General features: G+C 41.9%; 1 protein-coding gene across 2 annotated transcripts in view; it reads left to right on the forward strand.

The window, feature by feature from the left end:
- LOC120903259 (5-hydroxytryptamine receptor-like) overlaps positions 1–16,817 on the forward strand; it is a 103,272-nt gene that overhangs the window by 47,434 nt on the left and 39,021 nt on the right. For both annotated transcript variants that reach the window (XM_040312561.1, XM_040312562.1), the window contains exon 4: positions 5,610–7,260. In XM_040312561.1, coding sequence (XP_040168495.1) covers positions 6,396–7,260 — 865 coding nt within the window. In that variant the 5' untranslated portion in view covers positions 5,610–6,395. The remainder of the gene's footprint in view (positions 1–5,609; positions 7,261–16,817) is intronic.

Genomic DNA, 16,817 nt, shown 5'->3' on the forward strand with positions numbered 1-16,817 from the left:
AAAACGGCTAAATGTCAGAAAAAAACACTGAACATATCAAACGTCAAAATCAAAATTTTACGAACAGACACAAGCAAAAAATGCAACATAAATGCCTTTATCAATGATTTCAAAATTTTGATGGAAATGTAATTTGTATAGTTGTCGTACATGCTTCCTCGGCAGGGCGAGAATTGCCTAGTCTTTAGGTGAACTGCTGCAATAGAAGCACTACGGGTACTATTTTTATTATGCCCTGCTAGCTAGTGGCTGAATTCCGTTTTAGGCAACAGCAGGAAGGATAGATTACCGTCACTCAGCAGCATTGGGCCCTTCCATGCTATTTTGGCGCAACACCGGTGTATCTGATTGGGTTCGGAAAATTGGCAGAGATTGCGTATCATATCCCCCCCCCCTCCCCAAAAAAAGTCTCATAAAACCGCTCTATACTCCCTGCGTTCCTGATTGCTTCGGGTGGCCTATGAAATGGAAGTTTTTTTATGTTGTTCCTTCGAACAGTTGCGAAAACCGTCCACAGTGGAGCTTTGCTCACAGCGTGAGGGTGCTTTAGAATTTAATTAAACTGAACATTTCGTCAGTGTTGTGCTGGCTCAGCTGTGAGAGCTGTGAGGCCCTTTTGTGTGGATGAAGCTTTTGGTTTGGCTGCTGTGAAATATGTATTCCTTCCGCCAAACAGCGTGGTGTGTGTTTTTTACTTCAGCTAGTCTCTGTTTCACCCTGAAGCATTATCGGAAATGAAGCGAGAAAAGTTGTTTTGCATTTTCGGACAGTGACACTTGGGTTTTGCTATCCTTTTTTCCATGGTGAGCCGTTGTCTCGAGATCATGAACGTCAACAGGACGCACGGGCACGAACGAACCGCTGCGAACGTCTGCGAATGCTCCGGCGCTCCGATGCTAGACGCGAGGGATAAGTTTGTCGGAAAAATTATAATAAATTCATCACGTCAGCTTCCGCGTGTTGCGTGCAGCCGTGTATTGGTGTGATACCATCCACACGAGCAGCAGCAGCAGCAGCAGCAACGGCGGCGGTGGCAAGGTTTTGCTGGGTTTCGGGCTTTTTTTCTATATCCTTGTTGTTGTTTCTTCTCTTGATAGTGGAGTCTAGCAAACTGTTGAAACGAAGCAAAAACAAAGTGGTTAATTGATTTAATTTTCTGTATCGTATCGATGTGGGCTTGTTGTTTTACTTGTCGGTTGTCTTTTAACTTTACTAAGTATATGGTTGTTTTTCTTAGGTTAATTTAATATTTTAGTGTGCTTTTTCTATTTTTGTACAGAGTTGCTACGACAGTTTTCTAACTACATGGCACGACGTGGAACTGAGGTTTCTACAAAAATATGTCTCAAAACAACGTATCAACAAAAAACGATTATAGCGAGCGACAGTTTCTTTGTAGCACGAAAGCAAATTCTACTTTGCGATAAATTGCTACAACATTGCATACTGTTAGGCGTTTTTTCGCTAAGTGTGTTGCGTTGAAATGACATAGCGCGTGGCCACGGAGCTGAAAAAATGTTGAAACATTTTTCAACTTTGTCAAAATTGCTTGTCAACTGCAAAAAAGAGCTTTTCTCGTGGCCGCACCAAAAACATACACAAGAGCGACAAAAAGCTCCAACATCTGAATCTCATCGATATTTTGTTTAAGAATCACTAACTAGGTACATAAATCAATTAGAATCATGCATTTTAGCATTATTATCATAACAATGGGTCACAACTGCGCCAAATAGCTGTTTGTTTACGCTTTTTCATGAACGTCAGATTTTGTCAACTTTTGTCAACTTTTTTTCCTGGCTGCTCCAGGTCACACAATTTTGACAAAAGCTCAAAAAAGTGACAAAAGCTCACATTTTGAAAAATTTGTCACCATTTTGTCACTCCCGTGGCCTTACGCTTACAAATTTAATTTCATGAATTAATGAGACATTTTAAGAAATTTGCACGTTTATTGTTGTCAATATGTGCAGATATTGTACAGAATTGCTACGACAGTTTTCTAACTACATGCTAACATCGATGTAAGTGATTACTCCACAATATTTCTATACTAATCACAAGCAAATTGAGTGACTTGTATGGCCATAGCAACGCTGTCGTTGATAAATTTCATAACATATTTTAACATGTAAATAACTAATATAATTATCATATCATTATTCTATCAAGCTACCGTACAATCTGTACAGCTATCCTTGTTTTCCATTATTCTTGCTTTAACAAGGTTAACGTTATCACGTCACTTCGTCACTTGCTAATCCAATCGGTCACAATACGTTCCGAAGCCTTCCTTTCCAATCAAGAACGTTCTGCCGTTTCCGAAATAAATCATCCTAAATTCTTTTCCCACAGCTGAGATTTCTGGTTGACCCACACGACTTCCTTTGGTAGTTCAGTTAACGCACCGAAAGAAAAAATACTCAGCCAACAAATGTGAACCACAAACAGAACGACCACCCGAAACCCAATGGTAGATGTAATCACCCAAAATAAAATAAAAAAAGAAAGGAGAAAAATGATTTCCTTTACCCAACCACTCACAAGACGGTCATTGTGGCAGCGTTCTGGGAATGCCGAATGCCATTCCGGTCCAATCCTGGAGCTATCGGTTGATTTCCTTCCATTAGCATAATCAAATCGAATGAGCTAATGAACCATCGCCAGGAACCATCCCAGCAGGGGTTTTGTTCTCCCTCGTGATGGTAAGTCGTTCGGGTAACTATTTGAACCCGAGCAGCGATTTTCTCGCCTGCTTTCGATGTTCCTCCGCAAACGACACGTGACGCATCGGAACGCGTCCTGGTATGCGTGTAACTAGGTTTGACAAGAATAAACAGCACCATGTGTTGACATTATCTAAATCGAGTTGGTCCGATTTCCGATTTGGATGTTTCGGGGCACTTCGTGATTGCGAGCGCCAATAGTTGTGTTCGATGGTATTTGGCTCTTCCACGAGCGGTGGCTTTGTTGATGATTTTATTATCGATACCTGTTACTCATCGATTCCATCGTTAATTTATTTACGTGTCCGGTAGCGAAGGCAGTTTGAAGTATTGTATTGTTAATATTTCACGCGCTGTTTTGCTTCCGTTTGATGTGGCAGGTAATTCAAACTTCATTCCAATAATGAAATTTTGGACATATTGGCTCACGCATATTTGAATTTGCACACACGCGTGGAGTGGCAAAACCCTACTTCTAGTTTCACCACTTCGACCGGATGCACACTTTCAACAACTCGGCATCAGAATCGGGACGGGTGGTATCGGAACTGGCACCACTTTGGCGGTGCGTTCGCTAGACGATTGATTATTTGATGTCAACAAGCATTTTTCGGTGAAAAATACGGGAATATTCCTAGTTGCTGGAATGCATGACCGAGCCCAAAAACGTGGAAGCTTTTATTGAATTAGCTATTGGGGTGTGGGTTTTGAGTTGTGTTTTATTTGTTTTTGCACCGCATATCGCGTGAGTGCAACTGGAACGGATTCCTGCACAGACGTTACCAACGCACCTGAAAACATTCCGCCATGGTTGAACGGTTTCAGCGGTTGCACCAATGTTTTTTTGCCACGATGGATGGGAATTATTGCGTCCCGGTGCTGCGGAACACACAATGTTTGTGGGTCGTGGGAACATTTTATCCGGTTGAACGACCATTGGAATGATGCAAAAATAATGAAAAAGTTTCGTTATTTACGGTAGCATATGATAGTTTTGCTAGCACGTTCGAAAATTGGTCGTAATAGTGAAGATTATTAAAAAAAAATTGCGATAGAAATAGACTGTGACATTCGATTTCTTTTTGGCATGATAAGTAGATAAACTTTTAAAACACAATAAACAAAGATTTTTTTGCAGACGTAAAGAGGCAATGCACTTCAACGGTCCAATAGTATGTTCATTGATATATGATAATTGAATTTTGTGATGCAAATAGTATACGGTTAGGCGCTTTCTGTGCGACACACTCCGTCTGTGTCATATTAATTTATAAAATATGAATATGAATTTTGAATAATTGAACCTATTGTTGTATTAAAATAAATTATATAGGGTAAATGTACCAATAGTGGTGCAATTTGTAGTGGTACCGATGTGTTTTAATGGATTTAAAGTGTCAGAAAGGACATTTTCTGAATATTTTAACACATAGCAATTGTAATATGTTTTAGCTACGCAATCACAACCATTTTTACCATGAAATACATCAAATTTTCGAAAAAATACAAATTTTTGTGACTGCTTCGTTGTACCTATAATGGTGGTATGGTTCCTATAGTCGTCGTATTGTGTTCCTATAGTGGTGGTAAAGAAAGATGCATCAAAAACGGTGTATACTATCAATGAAACTTAGTTTCAAAGCTGTTTTCGTATGAATAGAAAGTATTACTGCCATAATATAGGTTTCTTGCGTAATTTGCTCGTAAAAAAATGTATAATGTTAATCGATAAAACTATTGACGAAAGTACTGCATCACACCTGTCGTCAACCTACACCCGGAAGAGTGTGCTTGATTTGAAGTCAATTTTTCATTCAGCCAGATGAGAGAATTTTGGCCTGTTTTTGGTAAATTACCTACATAAAACTCATTTCTGTTACTTATTTTAGTGAAAACAGTACGACATGTCAAAAATATCCTCGAATAAACAGAAAACGACCTGTTTTTATTGATTTTATAACTATAACCACTATAGGAACATGCCTGTTTTGTGTACCTATAATGGCACTATGGTAAAAAACACTCAAAAATGCATAAATATGGTCAAAAGGCAAATAATTTTAGTAAAACAATAACATTTCATAACAGTTATGTTGAAAAACTTGTAATTGCGTGGTTATATGGTCATTTAGAACGTTAACAGAAATATGAGTTTCGTTATGAAATCCTAAGGATTTTGGAAAAATGTTGACACATTTCACAAAATAATGAATTTTTCGGTCACAAAGTAACGGAATGGCCCCATTTAACTTTTAAACCCTTTGTAAAAGGCTAAAGAACATTTCACACTAACGTAAATAACTTAATTGCTTTTAATTTGCCGTATGAACCGCATTTTAGTGCAATACCACCACTATTGGTACTACCACCACTATAGGTACATTTACCCTAATGCTAAAACGGCGCACATGTTGAGTATTTTTAAGTACTTTTTAGAGACTTTGAGGCTGGTTGCCGCATTCCCCTCATAATTCGGAGATGGACTTTTTACTTTTTCATTAAACGATTAACACATGATTAAAAACTTTTTCATTTATTTATTCTATTTTTTAATACCATTGCCATGCATTCAGATCCCAGAGTCTTCAAAATTTTTCCTTTTTTTATTAAACCAATGAATAAAATATGTCGAATTGAATATTAACATTGAAAGAATTCAAAGGTAAATCATTTCTACCAAAAAGTCACTTAGCTTTAACAAACTGCGCCATCTGTTGGAATACACGCAAACCTAAATAACTGCAGGCCACTGCAAGCCGCGTTACTGATGTTTTTCTTTAATTACATTCTTAATTGTATTCCATCGAACACACCTTCAAACACCACAATATCCATCGGCAGCTAATCGGCAGCTTTCGTTCTTGTTTTTCACCTTCTCTCCAGGGCTTTGTGTTCACCGTGCCTACCTTAGGGCGTCAATGGTGTGGTCGGCGATGAGCGGCAACCACCCACATTGCCTACAATGATCGCCGCAGCTCATCTCATCCACCAGCCGGGACACTGTTAACGCAGCTACGGAACCGGGCTCGACCGGCTTTTACGTTCACCCCAGCGGCAAAACGATTACACGCTCCGGCGGGTGCAACAATGCGGGTGCAACTGTAGCAACGACGCCATTATGAACCCACCCGACAGCCCCACGAGTAATGATCGATCGAACGGAGGAGCATTCCACCGTTCCGTTACGGACAATCGGTTCCGCCGAAAGGCACTGAAAATGACATCATAGTGTGCGCGTGTGTGTGCCAGAGCATGTGCGAGTGTGTGCGTGTGCGTGGGAAAGAAGGTGCAGAGTGGTGAACGATCGGTACCGGGCACCGTCACCATGCTGGGGCATGGATTGCTGGGATTAAGAAACGGTGACCGAAGCAGCTGGAAGCAGCGTTGATGATTCGATTCGTGTGTGTATGTGTATTTTGTGTATTGTTAGCAATTGATAGCAGTTTCAAAGTGATCGACACTTTGGCACCAAGTGTAAGTGTGATCACAGTCAGTCCGCGCATCAAAACAGAAAGGTTGTTCAGAGGAAGAATTTACAGCAACGTGTGTACATGTCCTTGCGGATTAGTGTTAGCGTAGTAATTATTTTGTAAAACAGTGAAACCGATTCGGCAGTGGCAGGCAGCGTATGTATGTAGGTCAGCGAGCAGCCGAAACGTATGACAAACTATGGCCCTGACGGACGGTACACGCCCGACCATAGAATCACACGCCTGGACCGCATGGCCATGGTCTACCACACGGGACGCGTCGTCCAGGGTGACGCCGGGCACTAGTATTTCCGCTTTCCGCCCAGCCGAACCGTCCACCATTACCTCCTTCACCGCCTCACCGCCAACGGTTTCCTCCCCAGCGGCCTTCCATTCCAGCAGCACAGCAGCCCGCACTTCGTTCGCGAGTACCAGCACTGTCCCTGGCAGTACCAGCAGTGTCCGTTCCCGGGCCCGGCTGACGACCGTGGTCGATCAGCTGTCATCACTTGCGTCATCCACGGTGACCGACGATGATGCACGGTCGACCGAGGACGGTGGCCTCTCAACGGCCTTGTCATCGCCATACGGTACCGTCACAACCGCCCCCTTGGATGGCTTCCCGTCCGAGGCAACCCTGCAGACGGCCCACGAAGAAACCGTGCACAACCTTACCCAGTCGCTGCTGTCCAACTACACCGCGACGGTGGCGACGGACTATGGCGTTGACATTACGAACGGCTCGTCGCTCGCGCCCGACGCATCCACGCTGGTCCGGGGGTCCTCCTCGGCAGGCCTTTCCCTATCCCTGCCCGACCTGCTCGAGGAGGACGAGCTGATGGCCCTGTGGAACTGTACCAACTGTTTTTTGCTCAATTACGGTGCGGCCGCCGCCGCCGGTGCAAACGGTACGGCCAAATTCTACGGCAACGGAACGGTCGATCCGCGGGACGTGCTGCCGACCGGGGAGGATGATATACTCGCCAGCGAGACGACAATCTATCTGATACGTGTGATCGCGACGGCAATCGTGCTGGGAATTGTCATCCTCGCGACCGTTATCGGTAAGTGCTGGTAGATAATGTACGGGGTGCATGCTCCGGAGGTGCTTTATCACTTGAAGCGCTCTCCTGGAAGGAGAGATATTGAATTGCGTTATGTTTAGAAGGCAATCATAAACATAAAAGTTGTGTGTCAAAAAGGGGGTTTTCTGCGTATTTTTGTTTTGAAATGTGCGTAAATACAAACAATTGGAAAAAATATGATACAAATTATAATTCTACTACCCAACCAATGTAAATGGAGACAGCAGGATGAATCTTAGCCCCTCTGTTTCCAAACAGCCTGGTCTATTGTTATACACCGGGATACCCATTTACATGAAACCGTCTTATTGCTCCGATCGAAGGAAATCGAAAAATATTCTTGGAAGCCGTTTTGATAGAAACAGCATTTCGCCATCAAAGGAAAAACTGATCTGAGCATTGTGCGGACGGATGTATTTGGTTTCGAAAGGATTTTGAAACTTCCGATAAAAGTATTAAACTGTCTTATTCTATTCTGATTTCGATTCGATTTCAATCGAGAAAGTGAACTCCACAGTATTATTTAAAATCGAAGAATTGATCCATTCGACGCAAAGTCTATATAATACAGAGGTCGAGTCATCCAGAACATTTGATCAAAAAGTGTGGGAAAGTTTTGACAGCTGGATGAAAAAGCTTCAATAGTTTCATCTTAGCATACATTGAGGTTTTAGTTGTTGTGCATGCAGTGGTCTGAAAGCATTTTCGGCCATTTTTACATCGTTTGTTTGTAATATTGTAATTTAAAAAGTTGACGAATATCAAGAAAAGATAGAATTATAGTGAAATTATCAATTACAACAAGATCAGTGCCCGAAATTACGACGAAATCTTGTGCAGCTCAAGAGGGTCAAAGCTAAGAGGCCAGATTTCTGATTGTGGTCATTTTAAAGTGATGAATTACTGAAAAAACTACTCCATGCCACGTTCATGAGAAAGAAATGTATAGTTAAACTAAGTTTTGAGCACAAAATGCACAATTAGCCCTAAAAAGTGTATGGTTGTTTGGAATCGTTTGTGAACGCTTTTTCATCTAACTGTCAAAAATAAGCTTTCAAAATGGTGGACCAAAATCGAGCTATGCATCGACCTCTGTATTATATGGACTTTGCATTCGACGTTCAATTTGATTTGATTGCAAATCTAGAATGTTTTTTTTGCATATTTTGTTTTTGCAAAGTAGTTGCTCTGATGATGCTCTGATGCTCTGATATATGAAAATGCTTGCAGCAGTTATTCATTGATACATGTCACAACATTTGCCATTATTATTCGTTCACTTGACTTAATCATAGCTTATCTATAAAAATCACGAAATATTGCCTTGAATGATTCTTAACTTTCGGGTTAACAGCAAAAGGACGCAAAAGTCTATCAACTTTACAACTACAAAGTCTTGTTTTTTTTCATTTCATTTAATTTGTTTTCTAATAAAAGTCTCTTGTATATTTAAAGCCCGAATGCTGAAATTGTCACCTGTCAGGTGAAACAATTGTCATCATCCGGGTTGTATCCATTTGACAATAACGTTCCGCCATCATGGATTTCATCATTTGTGTACACACAAACTAAAGCCATTGATCCTTTTCTATCAAAAATGTTTGAGGAATGAAACGAAAAGGTTTTTTAAAACTTATTACACTTGGTCTAGAGGTAGTCTGGGTTAAAAAATGAGTGATAGGTGAATAATGTAAATATCAAATTTTGAACATGTAACGTAAAATATCATAATGTCGGATAATTTAATTCTATTATGTACACAATTTTATAATTCACACGTGGCCTTAAGCATAGCAGGTTTGTGAGCTATTTGGTTTGTTCTGGCCATACAGATTCAGAAAATTTATAATAAAGACAAATAGAGAAACAATGAATTATTAATAAGTGCTTTTAATTTGAAATTATAAATATATTTTGTGTCATAAATCATAATGGAAATGTTCTTTGCAAAACGTACAACGTATCTTAAGTTGCTCACTTCTGTTTGATCCACAAAGTTCACAGCTCAATAAACAATAGGACCATGCGTTTATACTTTCCTTAAGAAAGCATATAAATACACATTCAATTTATTATCATCATTTTCGATTTGCCAAATTTGAAACGTAGCGCTCTTCAAACTCCTCCAAATTCATGTTTGGAGTGTATCTTTTGCTGCTACCATCTTTTCACCTTTATCAAATGCATTGGTTTGTGTTCCGCAACTGGCAGCAGTACAATATTTACATTTGGTTTGACAAGTTCATCCCATTTACGAGCCTCCAGGTTGCCAGACGCGCCTGGTGAAGCATTCTCCAAAATCCAATCATAATATCGAACGCGCATCAGTTAACATTGCCGATACCGTTCATAATACTTTTTTCCATGGGAGAAGGTAGCTTTTTCCTTGTTTGCGTTTGTTTGCTCTCCAATGTAAACTTTCCGATTCGTCTGCAATGATAGCGTAGAATAATAAGAGAGAGAGAGCAAAAAAAGAAAAATAAAAACATACGAAATGTAATGTAAACCAACTTGGCATTTCGAGGCACTTTTGTTCATTTGACAACATCTTCCGCACGGAAAGCGGAGACAAATTTTCCATCGTCAGCTTTTTCCCTCTCGCTCGCTTCCACAACGTTTGGCGCACGGTGAAGTTTACTCGGTGACGGAAGTCAAGGACACAAGCTTTGATGGACGAATTACATTTCACTGTTCATCGCACTTGCCCCAGGACCGCGCAATGTCTTCATCGCTTGTGACAGATGGTGCGAGAGACAGAGAGAGAGAGAGAGGAACGGAAGCGAATGGGACAGAGAACAACTTCAAACTGCTCCTTGCTGTCGCCGAACCGCCGAAGTTGTTTGGAGTGTAGAGGAACGGGACCCTAGGACCAGGGTGCGCAAGTCGGAGGATGGTTCGAAGGTATCCGCGTGCCCGGGTGATAACATTGGTTCCATCTTGCACCGCTCTTCAACCACGCAGCCGGATTTCAAGGGCCCAGCGGCGATGCTCCCGGGGTGAGCTTTTTTGACAGAGCTGGCAACGTGCTGGGAGCTGGGAAGAAAATATTCTTAACGCTTTCCACGCTTTCACAGACCATCAAGATCACCGTCAAAGTCATTGCCATTTCGAGGGAACGTCACGCGCCACGTCGACGTCATCTGTGTCGGGGAACTGCCTAGTGCGGAACCTACGAGGCTACGGTGTCAAGTATATATGGTTGCTGGGTGTTTGATATTTATTTCCCTCCATCGTCAGTGAGGCTAGAGGGCCATTACAGAGGTGATGTTTTGGTATTTGATGATGTATGTAACGTGAAGTACATACACGCGCTAGGAAGTACGCATGAAGGAAGCACATCCGCACCATAGGCTGAGGGCGTTTAGTTTGCTTGGGGTACTTGGAAGCTAGCACGTGACTTGCCGGTGTGCTCTACCGTGGCATCTTGCACGCTATGAGATGCTGGCTCTGAGATTGGACAAAACATGGCACTGAGCTCTTGGCTGAAGACGTGCCGCTGTGCCAAAAAAAAACGCCCTCCATGATGTGCACTTCTCTACGACACGTGCCTCACAAACCGACGTGGCCCAAACCGCAATTATAACGCTAACACATTAAGAATGATGCGACGTAATCTCGCTCCAAGGGTAGCATAAATGCAATTTAAAATTCAATTTTAAGCTTCATATATCATAACGTCTAGGCGAAGCGAACAAAAAAAAGATTCCAAAACGCTCAACGCATCCCTTGCTGAGTAGAAGCTTCTCGGCGCGGTAGAAATTCTCATTTGCCCCGCACGCGAAATCGTGCTGCTTCCTTGGAAGGCACTTCTGCACCTATTACCTATGCCAGTGCGGCACGGCTCGAAGCAATAAGCTCGTTCTCGTTATCATCTTTAAAATCAAATCAAAATATTCGCTTCTAGTACATCTCTTTTCTGTAACATGTCTCACGTCTTGCCGCGTATCGGGGCACTACGAAACGAAAGCTCTTGGGGGGAGGGCTGGAAAGCATCAACTCGCCGTTGTGCATCTACTCCGATGGGAAGCCTGAGATCGTGGCTCTTATCGTGATTGTTATTTCATGACGTACGAGCACACGGTTCGCTCTGCATCAAGCGTAGGGTAACGTACTGAATGTCTAATAACCAGGGCAGATAGCACCGGAGGGCCCGTCAGAGTCTGTTGGGAATAATTTGCGTAAATTTACAATTTTTCAGACGAAACCTTTTGGAGCAAGGCAGAAACACATGCACAGGACGTTTGACATTTGCCGTTAGTTTTGCGGGAACATTTCATACGGGTAACGAGATAGTGAACCGAAAAGGTGAACTACTTAACGTGCCGAGCGTGATCGCCGGTGGGAAGATGATACCGTCACTTAAACAAACAGCTACCTTGCGGTTTTACGTGATGAGATTGACGTGAAGAGTTTGTTCTTGCCGGCCGAAATAAGCTTATTCCCGATGTCCTACAGCAACATCGCCCTCATCGCCACACAGCCTAAAGCCTAAACGTCAGCTTGTTGAGAAGTTGGCAGGAGTCTGGTCCCGTACCCATCCAAAGGTACCCATATCGGTCACTAAACATCGGTTAGGGTGGAAATGCTTTTTTGTTCCAAGAATTGACCGGAGTGTTCGTACCGGGAATGAACATTTTTGAGATTATGTGTATATGTGTGTGCTTGTGTTGTCTTTCTTGTTAGTGAATGCGTCTGTGAACGAGTCACAACTTTATTGATATGTCATGCATTACGGAGAAGGAGGCAACCTCCGGGGTATTGAGTTGCGACTGCTCGTTAAGGTGTTTCATGTCAATGTGCCATTTCGGATCATGGCTTATTGTGAGTGGTTGTAAGGGACCTGTTTTCCCCGGAAGTGATAATGCTAGTACTGAGCAATTTCAGAACAACGGTTGGAATTGAATACGGGTTTAGAATGTTTCGATGCTGTGACCTGCAACCCTGAAGCCTTCTGTGTCATAAATGAATAAATATATGTTTTCTGAAAAAACTATACCTTAGTCCTTTGTCCAGTGTTTTTGTTCCTGTTTTCTAGTTATATTTTTGGATATTCTCGACACTTGAACTGCTTCTATAAACAAGTTCTGCATCGAAACGATAAATTTGGCCAACAAGGAAGGGTAACTAACATCAGCTTCACATGCTATGGTATGCCTTTTAATGGTTGTGTTGTAGTTTAGCCTCTTGATTTATTATGATTTCTACGAATTCTGAACTCTGAGCTGGGAGTTTTTAAGCCTTTTTTAACAAATAACTTACAATGCGACTGTAGCAAATGTTAAAAACATGTTATAATTCCTAGCAGATATAATAATTCTTACTTGGAGCATATTTCAAGCATGCTCCTGATTTACTCTCGTCCATCTCGCTGTATGTTCCCTCTCGTTCTCTTCGTCCACGTGATCCTCTGTCAATTGAAACACGTCATACTCTTTATACTTTCAATGACCCTCTTCTGTCCTGTTTCAGGTTGTTTAACCACTTTTACTATCTCTTTGATTTCGACTCCTCTCTTAACTCTTTCCGTGACCGTATTTTTTCTTCTAATTCCCTTTAATTATTCTCCTTAGTTTTCTATTACTCTCTTATTTTTTTTTTTTTAGTTAAGTTTATGATAGTCTCTACGCTCTACTCTTGTTTTTTTTTCTTTTCTTTTTTGCTAGGTCAAGACTAGGTTAGTTAGGCTTAGTTTTTCATGAATTATTTTGTTTATTTGTTAGTATTAAATTAGTTTTAAGTCTATTATATTTAGCCTTGATGGCGGATATTGTATAAAATAAATGAAATGAAATGAAATGAAATCCCAATCATGAAAATTCCCAAAAATCTGCCTAGATGTTGGTTAATGTATTATTCATTCGATGACCCAAGGCTGTAACACCTTGATATAAACATTGGACGTGGAAGGTTCTATAGTCGAGTGGTTCCATGACACAGGCTGAACATGCAACTTTTAACTTAAACCTACAAACGCGGCAATAACACAATAATTCATTTTGAGTAATCATTTATATATTTCTTCCATTTGACGTAATATCCTACGCGGACATGCTGGCCCAAACAGGTTTTCGAGGCTTTTTTTAGTACAACGCAGCCGGTTAGTCAGTCCTTACTAAGGGTTCGACGGTCCATAAGAGGCATGCCCCCTTGAGGTGCAAATCAGTAAGTCGTACGAGACGAGACGATCACAATACTACAAACGTTTGGATATTTAGATTTAGTTAAAATCTGATTAGATTTGAGCTAATTAACTAACTATACATAAATTGATTTTGTTAAGCATTGTTAGGCTATGGTTTTGTATATATATATATTTTTTTTTTACGTATAAATCTTTCATTTATATGGCGTAAACATTTTGTGAGAACGCTAAAAATAAGATCAGTGGCCTTGTATGTAACACGCTTTTTACCTTAGAACGCCGTTCAGCTCAGTGGTTTAATGCATTTTTTTACCAACATTTTCTTCATTCTTGAGCAGTACAGTCACCTCACGCCAAGATACAGGCAGCTATAAACCTACCGAAGGGTTTGCTCATTTTTCCACCAATATGTGAGTTAATTAAGCGTCTTCTCTTCAGGAAAACACTTTCACCGCCACTACGCGAAAGCTCTCTCAAGCTTTATTAGCATCCACTCAGGGGCGTACATACGTGCTGTGCTTGTGGGCAAACTTTCCCTACCTTGCAGCCTAATAAAACATCGGTAAAATCATTACACACTTTCTACCCACCGTCTATGTTGCCTTCCTCGTTTAGTCTCCGGAACTGAACCGAAAACCTCAATTATGCTGCGAAAATTAAATTACTTTCCACTTCGCAGCAGAGTGTGTGCGGTTGATTGGTTCCGTTGTTTGGGAAGTGGCTAAAAAATGCACTCACACACACACACCCAAACCGTGTTTGGTGTAATGGTTAAAATGTTGAAAGGCTCCTCTGCCACCCGCACGCGCACACACTGATTTATTCCGGTTGTGGGGTAGCTGGCTGTAGGAGTGGTTTTCAAGAAACTGGCTGTATCGTAGCCACCATGGCAGTATCGTCGGGTAAAGTTGTGCGGGTTTTGCTTGCCTGTTGTATAATCGACTCGCTCCGGACGGAGAGTTAAAGTACACGTTTCCAGTGTGCTACACTGCCCAGATTTTGGGGTGTTTGAAGTAAGTTTCCCGTAGGTATGCCACAACTTCCGTCGTCCACAGAGTTAGTGCCCACCACGCGTACAAACTGGGGTGGGGCTTAGTTAAACGCTTCCTGCCCAGATCCAGCTCTGGCTCTGGGCGGAGATTGAACAATATCTTTCCGCACCCGTATCTTGGTTCGGATGATATTAGATCGCTGCAGCCTAGGCAGCGCGATGGAACTGACAGAATTAGCTTAGCTGCGGGCATAGCAGGCGAGAGTTTTCCACTCCACTAGTAGCACTAGGGGTTAGGTTCGTTAGCTACCGGTATCAGGACGCGCAGTGGACGCGCTAGAATAGATGGAGCGAAGCTCTCGAAATTGACGATTTATGATGTATCTGGGAAGATTTAATACGGTGGCCCACGTGGTTTCGGTGCCCTTTCGCGTGCTTCAAAGACATTCCCTGTTCGCACAGGAGCATCCAATTTGGGACTGTTCACCCCAGCGCACACACGCACACGTACACATCCAATTCCACAGCTTGGGTTGGGTGAACCACGCTGCCCAGAATATGTCAGAAGTTATTGATAAATGGCCTAATGGGGCGTCATTTTCGCGGGGCCAGCGTGCTCGCGTTTGGGCGTCGGGTGGGGAGGTTTCGCTTTTTCGCGCCAAGCCTTCGGGAAGCAGCAGTAGGAAATGAAGCGTATCGAGTGTTTCGCTTTTCCGTGTGCGCAACAAAACGTAAAACAAGCATCGGGAGAAAACATTAGGCAACACAAAAGCGCACTGTGAAGGATGGGTTTGTAGAGAAGCTAAGCTTTTTTTTCTTTACTTTTTGAGTGCTATACAGGCTTTGTATAGGGTGTAGCGAAAAGTTCCAACAAGTTTCCATTGTTGCAGAACGAATTAATAGAAGGAAATTAAAAGTTGAACAAACAATTTGTCATCCCATTTAGACAACGGGCTTTTAGAACTGTCTGAGCGTGCGATGGCCAATTTTGGTCCTTCGAACCGGATAGAACTTTTGGCGGGTAGGAAAAATCCTTCATAAGAATCGTCTTATGTATGATCAAGCCAATCACTGGCTTCAAAAATTGAAGACAGAATTTAAACATCTGGAGTATAAAAATCATTATTTTCATTAAAACAAATAAAAAGGATCTTTTCAACGATCGATCGCACACCTCTTTGAAACACCTAATCATTGTTACAACAACAAAAAAATGCTCTAATGCCACAAAGCCTCCGTGACCCGGATTTGGCATTGCCCGATTCGCATGATAAATGACATTAATAATCGTAAACCAAGGGAACAATATATGAAAATTATTTATGGTCTATTTGCCACTTTGCTAGCGATCGAAACCCGCCAACGATCATGCCCTGTCGACTGCTGTAAAGCTGAGCCGATTGCTTTTCGCTCAAAACACAGCTTCAACACAGTTGTGTTTGAAGGAACGCTTCTCAGCAGCAAGTTATTTATAGTGTGTGTGAAAATTAAATTACATTTCTACAGAAATCCCTTCAACACGGTCGATTGTGAGCGCACTCCAAAAGGTGAAACACCATACATCAAAGTGCGAAGAGAGCGAACGAGTTTCCTCGCTACCTCACCGGCAGCGGGACACAGAAAACGGTCGTTACGTTTGAAAGCGTTCCTTTTCCGGCACAAATTAAATACCGGTGCATTAGCTTTAATTCGTTCGGGGAAAAAGAAATCCACCATCAGTCAAACCGTGCTGCCGGGACGGGCTGACATAGTTGAACAGGCTGCAGTAGTGAGCGGGAAGCAAAGGGAGTTGAAGTATGAAAGAATTCGCCCGGAAAGCGTTCCAGTTAAAATGTAACAGAACGGTTCTGCAATCGCATAGCGTACTAGTATCCTGCAAACTCAGAGGTATATTTTTTTCGGGCCATGCTTGGGATAAGGCTTGCTTGGGGCGGCTACGGTAGCTGGGATTTTGGGACTTCATTTTTTTCTGCTTTCTTCCCGTCGTTACTTCCAGCTGCTTCCGGTTGGATTGCAATTCATGGACCGTAAATCAATTAAGCGGAAGTGCAATGGTCATTGCAAGAATCAATGTGAATAATTTGATTCCAGCGCATGGAGTTGGAATTCCTCAACAAACGCACACGCGCGAACTTTGCTCACTGAACGTAGCTTCCCGGAATGAAAGTGATTATTTTCATTTTTACTATCGTTTAATTCTATTTCACCTGGAACAGTGGTGGATTCAATGGAATGGAGAACTTGAAAGGAGGAGGTTTGCTTCGGTGAAATTTACATTTGTTTGTGAATGTTAAACATTCAAAGTTATTCAAATGTAATCGCGAATAGAAATGCAAATCAGTTGCAAAAATAGCATTGAACTGGGTTCTATGTTTTGCTAAATAACGAAAGGGTCTGAATTAA

Source organism: Anopheles arabiensis, chromosome 3 (assembly GCF_016920715.1).
Source record: "Anopheles arabiensis isolate DONGOLA chromosome 3, AaraD3, whole genome shotgun sequence".
Classification (NCBI taxonomy): domain Eukaryota; kingdom Metazoa; phylum Arthropoda; class Insecta; order Diptera; family Culicidae; genus Anopheles; species Anopheles arabiensis.